Source organism: Papilio machaon, chromosome 3 (genome assembly GCF_912999745.1).
Source record: "Papilio machaon chromosome 3, ilPapMach1.1, whole genome shotgun sequence".
Taxonomy (NCBI): Eukaryota; Metazoa; Arthropoda; class Insecta; order Lepidoptera; family Papilionidae; genus Papilio; species Papilio machaon.
In genome coordinates this window covers 10,302,984-10,311,922 of record NC_059988.1, presented here as the reverse complement: position 1 = coordinate 10,311,922, position 8,939 = coordinate 10,302,984, and the positions used below count along the sequence as shown (strand labels likewise).

Genomic DNA, 8,939 nt, shown 5'->3' with positions numbered 1-8,939 from the left:
TTTGATTGCATTTGTGTCAAGTCAATATTTATACAACAATATTTTTATAAAGAAAATTTTGTCTCCTCGTATTGATATTAATATTAATGTAAGTGAAAATCTGCTCAAGTGCTGAACACGAATACTGTATTATGAGGAGGGCGAGGTGCGGGTGCTGTGGGCGCTGTGGGCGCTGTGGGCGCTGTGGGCGCTGTGGGCGCTGTGGGCGACGCAGTTCGCACCTCGCTCGGTACAAATGTGCATTGTATTGAGACGACGAGGCTGACTGACTAGCTGATAATAACTTTGATAAGCATTTTGAGACATTTTTAAGAAATTTTTAGACTAAGTTAGTGTAGAAATGTAACGATGTATGTTTGTGCGATGGCCAGAGATGAAACCATATGTGATTGTTACGTCATTCCTAAATATTAATTTGTGCGAGAGTTCGTTTGTAATGAATTGTCTCAGCCCAATTGAAACAAAGTATTCTGAGAACATTTGTTATTGTGCTAACACCGGAAGTACTGTAAGCGCCGCGTGTGGGCGCGTGAAGGCGCGTGTGGGCGCGTGTGGGCTCTGATGGGCGCCGGTGACTGGTGCAGCAGATATTGTCACTCTAGATTTTGAGTTTAGACTACGGCTTTGACATTTGTAGTGACAATTATTGTTTTCTCTGTTTTTCCATAAAAATTGAGAGGGATAACTATATGTGTCGGTTGCCATTGACGTAATAATCTTGTGCTGTTTGCTGTATTGTGTGTGGTGTGAGCGGAGGCTGGATGCTGGAGGCTGGAGGCTGGGGGCGGGGAGATGACGTCACGTAGCATTTATTTTAACGTAGCGTTCATCTCGTATAGCTAATATGATTGGGGCACGCTTCAAGAGTGTCATATTAATTATGTTCGTATTATATATGTATATTGCCGCACACAAACAAACGTACACTTACACACTCTAATACATATTTTACTTTAGTATTTGTAACGAGTTCTCGCAGTTCCAGGAGTTGTTGATAGTTTCGACAACATAGTTATGTGATAAGTGATGTGTCTGTATGTCTGTGTGCGGCCAACACTTGCTAATGCCTAGTTGTATCGTGCTGCGTGCATATTGACGATATATAGCATAGCTGTTAGCATTAGATATTATTCATTGCGAAGAAGGTATTCAGTGTTGTGAGCGACGCGACCGCGCGCCGACACTTCACAACTTCACATATTGGCCGTTACCTAAAATGTGTCTCAATTATACAAGTTTAAGAGTATTTTTGTGAATGTCTTAAACAATAACCATTGTAATATATGTGATAATAACACCATAGTACAGTAGTTTATAAAATATTTATCTTATTGCAAAACAACATCAGTTATGAATAACAAGTGATACTTGCATTCTATAGGTCCTAAAGGTATAGTAAGTGCCAGGTCAGCGGCGACGTCGCTGCAGCAGCTGCAGCGCTAATAAACCTCTGCGCAGACAAGCTCGTTTTATTTCTACCTTGTTCACAACGTGCCTTCACATACATAATAGTTCGGCCAATTGATATGTATGGACGCATAAAAATAGTATATTCCTCTTTGCTATAAAATGTCGCCTCTCCTTCCCCATCCAGTTCTCCCCTCACATCCTTAGTTCTGACTTAACGCGCCTGTTGATGTTTCTGACATTTAATCTCAATTACTAGCAATTCGAGTTCTCACAACTGCTAGCATCAGCGCCAATAGAGCGAAAATTAAATAGGTATAAAATACTTGACTTGATGTATGGCAACGTCAGCAATTGATGTTAGCTTCAGCAGAACAGGCTTAATCGATACAATAACGATAATATAAGTAAAAAACAACGCATGCGCAAAATGACCGCAGGGAAGAGTCGACATTGGGAGAGGAAAAAGTTCGATTCTTGTGATAGCGAATATTTATCCTTTTATTTTAGAGAAAAAGGAAATTAATGTATTACTAAAAATCGGATCATTCATTAAACCATAGTTACATTTATTTCTCTCGAAAATAAGACAAGAATATTTTTTGTATTAACTAATATTGCATAGTGGCTTATTTAATATTTTTTTTAAATTATTCTATATTTAAAATACGACCTCACGATAAACAAATATAAGAAAATTTGTACGGATAATATATTTTCTTAGCTTAGCTTAACTTACTCGATACGATGCCTGCCAAAAAGTATCAGTATCGAAAACGAAGTACTCGATACTACAAAGTATCGATAGTTTTCCGTGACCCTATGACAGCTGAACTAGACAAATCCATACTTAAATGTAGGCCATAGCCACATAAAAAAAAATCGAAATCAATTCAGAGCAAGAGAAGTCAAGTGAGCACTCAGCTTTAAGTTAGCTAGTTGTTAAAATCTCGATGGACTGCGTTACCGCTTAAAATTTTTCCATTAAACACCTTTGGAGTTTCAATAGGACTACAGCAACACTAATAAGAACTGTCATACTTTTGTTGTTCATCTTCAGTATCAGTAGTTGAGACAACTATACCTGTTTTTCTTTTCGCTGCAAAATGGGCATTAGCGAAGGTCATCTGCAGTTGGCAATTACGTTAACTGTGTCGTATTAAATCGTCACACCGTCAGTCTCGATTGCAAGCGAGCAACCGCGTCGCGTCAGAAGTTTTACGTAACGACGTCTCTGTCGCCGCATACCTGCCGAGGTTTAACCAATCGCAGGCTAGCTCATATTTTATATAATTGTAAAATTTTGAGCAGATACCTGAGCGGCAGCACAATGCTGACAGCGCTGTGCGTGAAAACCCTACGAGGGATTCGTCCCTTGCACCGCGCCGCGTCTAGTGTAGTGGAATTACCCAAATTCCAAGATTTCGGTGTTCAAAACGAGCCCGTTCTGGGTTATCGCGAGGGCAGCACCGAGCGGAAAGAGCTGGCCGAGGAACTAAGACGCACTGCGGCCGTGACCGAAGAAGTACCAATCGTCATAGGGGATGAATTTATCAAAGATGGAGATGTACAACACCAAGTGATGCCTCACGACCACGGCAAAAAGCTGGCCAAGTTCTACTATGCTAGCGAGAAAACGATCCAAAAAGCTATTCAGGTATCTGTGAGTGCTCAAAAGAAATGGGACCGCACTCCGTTGGAAGAGCGTGTACGTATCTGGGAGAAGGCGGCAGATATGATGGCGGGAGCGCACCGGCAGCGCCTCAACGCCGCAACGATGCTCGGGCAGTCCAAGTCTGTTGTGCAAGCTGAAATCGACTCGGCTGCAGAACTCATTGATTTCTTCAGATTCAATGTGTTCTTTCTTAAAGAAAATGCAAAATATCAGCCAATTTCTGAAAACCCTACAATAACCAGGAACAGTATGAGGTTCAGAGGAATTGATGGGTTCATTGCAGCTATCAGCCCATTTAATTTTACTGCCATTGGAGGCAATTTAGCTTATACCCCTGCCCTGATGGGCAATGGTGTTGTGTGGAAACCATCAGATACAGCTCTGCTTTCAAACTGGAGGATATTCAACATCATGAGAGAGGCGGGCTTGCCGGCCGGAGTTGTTAACTTTGTGCCCGCTGATGGGCCAACCTTTGGGCGCACAATCACTTCATCACCTGACCTTGCAGGTATTAATTTTACTGGTTCTGTACCAACTTTCAATTGGCTATGGAATGAAGTAGGGAAAAACCTCAACCGTTACAAAAACTATCCACGATTGATAGGTGAATGTGGAGGAAAAAATTATCATTTTGTTCATCCAAGTGCAGACACTAGGTCAGTTGTGACTGCCACAATCCGTTCAGCGTTTGAGTATTGTGGGCAGAAATGCTCCGCTTGCTCCAGGATGTATATTCCGAGGTCCTTGTATGAACCTATTAAACAAGGTTTACTGGAGGAGAGATCCAAACTAAAAGTTGGAAATCCAAATGATTTCTCTATATTTACTGGTGCTGTAATTGACAACAAGGCTTTTGACAGAATTACCGGTTACATCAAAGGTGCAAAGAACAATGCGAAGAATAAGATTTTAGGTGGTGGAGAGTATGATAACAGTAAAGGCTATTTTGTCCAGCCCACTATTATTGAGACTGTTGATCCCCATGACAAGCTGATGACAGAAGAAATATTTGGCCCAGTCCTAACAATATATGTATATGAAGACCGTGATGTTATGAAGGCTCTTTCCTTAGTCGGCTCATCCACTAAATTTGCTCTAACAGGAGCTGTATTTGCAAATGATAAAGGCTTCCAGCAAACAGCACTGGAGGAATTGAAAACAACAGCGGGCAACTTCTACATCAATGATAAGTCAACCGGCTCTGTTGTCGGTCAACAGCCATTCGGTGGTGGCCGAATGTCTGGCACAAATGACAAGGCCGGGGGACCCAACTATGTCATGCGCTGGACCTCACCGCAATCCATCAAGGAAACATTTGTTCCTCTCAGAGAGATTGACTACCCTTACATGAGAGATTAAGCATTGAGTTAGTAATATTTATGCTCATCCACTATGTTACTTGGAGTACAATAATAAAACCATAGCTTAAGAATCAAACAATAATAGGTGTAGAAGTATTATAGTGAGCAAAATACATATATCAACTAACCGCTGATATCATTAGTACTGTTGTTACAATTTCAAAAACTGATATTTAAATTATTACATTAGCTAACATGTTGAGTAGACAAAAATGTGTTAATACAATTACATTAAATTAGATTTAATTGCGTTACCTTGCGATATAGAATCATAGATGTCAGTTTGTGTGATGTAATTGCTGCCATTAGTCCGGCAGCCAGTGCCACTGTGGCACGATGAGCTACAACGGGCACCCTGCCTTAACTAACTTTATCAAATGTTATTTGCGTTGCCCTTGCTTATCATTCCTATGCTCGCTACTCACAGCTTATATCTTATCAGTCCGCTCTCTGAGACAACTGCATTTAAACTTTTTTCTATTTACTTATTTAAATATAAAATTGTTAGTGACCCTGTTGTAAATTTTATGCTTGTTTTTTAAAGATTTAAGTTTATGGAGCACTTGCTCGATTCTCAAACAACAATAATGTTGCTTTATATACATATTTTTTATTAGTAATCGCTTTAGAAAATTGTTGTCATTATTAATTATGAAAAATCAATAAATAATCATATTGTTTCATTGGTCTTTGATTTAAAATAAAAAATACTCGTCTTTTAATACCATTATTAATTAAAAATTTGCGTATTAAATATATTGTGGGACTCGAATTATCATGGTGCTGGGAAATCGCAATTGAAAATACTGTAATTAATACAAAGAGAACATAACTATTCACGGAGAGCGCAGACGCAGCGCCGCATAAAAATGAGGCGAGTTCTCAACAAAATGTTGTTAGGGAGATATGAGTTGGTCTACTTATATGTACGTGTGTATGTGTAAAATATTTGAGCAAATAAAATAAGCTAAACAAGATGTTTAACTTAGATTTGAGATTGAATAAATAATAGTAAATACAAAACTGATTTGCCGAACTATGTTATGTAAAAAAGCCACAATATCGTCATATGTTTTTATGTCCTTGTGGATTATAAATGTCGCCAACAGAAAATACTGTGCCAACCAATAAATTTCAAGTGTAGATCGATACAAGACTCATTTCGTTGTATTTTTTTTATTCCAAATATAAGGTAGAACAGTACAAGAATGGAACCTTGTCATAGCGTCATGGCATCATACTCGTAAATACATGCCATTTCTAAAACCTCTCCCCCAAGACCGGAAGCGTAAGTTCCTCCGAATTTGGAGCTTTCACCCCGGACACTTCCATACTTTTTTTTATTCACTTACATCTTTATTAAAATTATATACCGCTAGGACTTAGTCCTTCAAGAAGCGGGCGTATCACTATCTCAAAGGCCAGCAACGTATTTGCGGTTCCTCTAGTATTGCAGATGTCCATGGGGATGTCTTTTGCCCCCTTATTTTATAAAAAAAAAAAATTCTCTGTACTTGATTGAAGAAACTTAAATTTAAAGTCTCTTGTTGCATGAAATATCTGTTCTCGTGACAAGTAATTTTGCTTTATTTTATAAATCCAATATTAGTTATTCAGACTTAGAAATAAAATGAAGACAGAAGATTAACGAAGAAAATTTGTAAAAATCAATTAGTAATACATAAATATAAAAGCGGGCACTTCGTCGAGTATTGTAGGTCCTTGGCCAAAACTGTAATAGATAGGAATAAAGTATAGATTTTAGTATTTATTTATTTTCTAGTAATTTGATTTTGACTTTTTAAACAAGAATAAGAAATTTTGTGATATCAGACCGTAAGAAACTTTGTAATCATTGATCTTTATCTTTTAATAAAGAAATTATGTACCCTAAAGTCCCTGACCACAATATGTTAAGGGAACGAGAGGGCGGCATAGCGCCAACCAGAAAAAAAAATTGTTAATCAGTTAATAAAATTAAATGAAAACTTGTTTAACTTTTTATTTTTCCATTCAATTAACAATATTAAATTAAATCAAATTCAGTAAGTAATAACTTGTACTAAGGAACCATTTTAACAGCCTTACATGTTTATTTCTTTGTTACAAGAAACTACCTAACCCATAGCTATTATTTACATAAATTATGGGATCGGGATCTGGTCGATTGCGGTCAACCGGGTGCAACTCGGATTAAAATACAAGTCAGAGTTTCCGGGGTTAAGTTTAGATATAAACCCATGCACTTGATAAGTTTAGATATAAACCCGTCGTTCCGGGTTTATATCTAAACTTTTGCGCACCCTGCCAGATTTCCTTGTCGGTCTTTACGGCACACAGATTTACTAACAGCGATAGAAGTGCCTCTCTCACCGGCCAAAAAAGTTTGTGGCATTGCAATAGGATAGGCATCAAATTAGCACAAGCAACATTGTTGGCACTACGGTTTTATTACACAGGGTAAAAAAAAAATACTGGCAACACTGACACATGACATTGACGTGAAATGAGCATCTTTCTAGAATGAAGTAGAAATTTATTAAGAAAAATAAGGCAACTGTCATTTAGTGTTTGTGTACATAATAACTAATTTTAAGTATATTTTAAATTTTGTAACATACACAATGTCTAACGTTTTTGGTTTAATTGTATCAGGACGACTGGTAAGCAAATGTTATCACTTAACGCGGTTAGTTTATGTCAATTTCAATCGTACAAGGTTAGAATAACATGTTTGTAAATATTTGTGTATTTACTGTATATACGCAATAATTAAATGATATAATTTACAGGTGGTCCATAATTTGCACAACGTTTTAAAAAATATTATCACCTGTCGATAAAACATGTTTTGTTAAAATTGTCAGGTACAAACAGATTTTACGCCGCTGACAGAGACAACGTTTATCATAACAATCCCGGAGACGGAGTCGATCAACCACGCGGCAGTGTTCCTGACGGGCGTGGCGCCACTGCCGGCGGGCACGGCGGGCATGGTTTACTGGAGCTGGCCCGACCCCGCCGCGCCGCCCAGCTGGCAGCTGCTAGGGCACATCTCCAACACCAAGCCCTCTGCCATATTTAAAATATCCAACCTCAAGAAGCTCCACGAGTTGTCTGGTAAATGCATTGATTGACTGCAAGCTGCTCTCAACTAGCTCTCACTGCCTTCATGTTCTTCATTTCACTTCACAATTTATATTCTAGTTTCTTGAATATTATGGCATATATAATAAGCAAAATTACTATTTTGCAATAAATGAGATTGGAATAAGGGATTTTAACCAAAGTAAATGTTAATGAAAAAAATAAATATGAATGTTTCAGCGGAAAACAAAATAGGGGGTGCATTTGGGCAGCAACAGATCTGCAACTATGCTCAGATTGGAATATCCATTGAACCAGAGTCAAATGTTGAGTTGCTTGCATCATCTGTGGTGAGTACTTGTTGTACATTTCTTACTGTTTCAATTATATTGCTATATAATAAAATGTTTTGACAACATAAATCTTTAATCCATATAAATGGATGAACTTGTCCAAATCATTTGAAACAATTATACTGAATGTAAACAAACTTCTGCTAACTTCAAGAAAATACCTCCACCTCATACTTCTAAATTCAAGTTATATAAATATCCAAATTTTCAGGCGGCGGAAACAAATCAGTATGTAACATTTGCACAAAAGATGTTGGAGAATCTGGTGAACTTTGTGGCGTCGTTCTCCGTGACGCAGGAGCAGATGACGCCCACACCGGGCGTCTCCTACATCCCCCTCAACACTCTTCACACCTGGTACCAAAACTTTGAGCGCAGGCTGCAGCAGAACCCAAACTTCTGGAAGAATTAATGTCACCACTGCATTTGAACCTTGTATCAGTGGACAGACAATTTTGTGTAATTTGTTTTATTTGAGTGAATTGAGTGAAAAATAAAAGTACATTTTTGGTGGACATAGAAATGTGCTTCATGCAGAGCAGAAGAAAGAGAATTTACAAAATATCCTCTGTCATTAGATTTGCTTTTAAATTTATTAACTTTAAGTTACAAAGTGGTAAAAAAAGTAATTAGCTTGATGTGAGTGGCAGGATCAGTGCAAATAAATATTAGATTTGCTACTTGATTGGTTTGTACATGTTGTGACAGGATGGAGGTGAGATTGTTCATACATTATTACATTCAGTAATTACATGTAAGTGAAGTGATCCTGCCAATACTACATCTATTGTAATGACAATACATTGTACACATGTTAATGGAAAATGTTTACAGTATTGTTGCTGAAATATTAATATGTATTTTTATTGGATTTGAAAGATTGTTAAACTTGTAGCTACAAAACAGTGAATGTTGTTATAAAATGATACATAATATGTTACATTACAATATAACTTGTGCTCGCCTGCAACTTGTCTACCGCATTATTGGCATAATATTTATGTTCTTCAAGACTGCTTACATAGTTATATTTTTACAATAAAATGTTTTTTTTTT

General features: G+C 37.7%; 2 protein-coding genes across 2 annotated transcripts; both read left to right on the top strand.

Moving 5' to 3' along the window:
- The first annotated feature begins 2,315 nt into the window (after positions 1-2,315).
- Positions 2,316-5,036, top strand: LOC106708528 (delta-1-pyrroline-5-carboxylate dehydrogenase, mitochondrial). The gene has a single exon (XM_014500066.2). It carries the CDS (start codon positions 2,738-2,740, stop codon positions 4,439-4,441), a length of 1,704 nt encoding a protein of 567 aa, XP_014355552.2. The 5' UTR covers positions 2,316-2,737; the 3' UTR covers positions 4,442-5,036.
- Positions 5,037-6,924: 1,888 nt separating this feature from the next.
- On the top strand, positions 6,925-8,915 carry LOC106708288 (protein OPI10 homolog). Its single transcript, XM_014499771.2, has 4 exons — positions 6,925-7,106; positions 7,311-7,563; positions 7,771-7,880; positions 8,095-8,915. The coding sequence occupies exons 1-4, from the start codon at positions 7,068-7,070 to the stop codon at positions 8,293-8,295; spliced, it is 603 nt and encodes a 200-aa protein (XP_014355257.1). The 5' UTR covers positions 6,925-7,067; the 3' UTR covers positions 8,296-8,915.
- The last annotated feature ends 24 nt before the right edge of the window (positions 8,916-8,939 follow it).

Coding starts and splice junctions, on each gene's coding strand:
- LOC106708528 (XM_014500066.2), top strand. CDS start 2,738: ATGCTGACAGCGCTGTGCGTGAAAACCCTACGAGGGATTCGTCCCTTG.
- LOC106708288 (XM_014499771.2), top strand. CDS start 7,068: ATGTCTAACGTTTTTGGTTTAATTGTATCAGGACGACTG. Junction 7,107..7,310: donor TAATTGTATCAGGACGACTG/GTAAGCAAATGT, acceptor TAAAATTGTCAG/GTACAAACAGATTTTACGCC. Junction 7,881..8,094: donor AGTTGCTTGCATCATCTGTG/GTGAGTACTTGT, acceptor CCAAATTTTCAG/GCGGCGGAAACAAATCAGTA.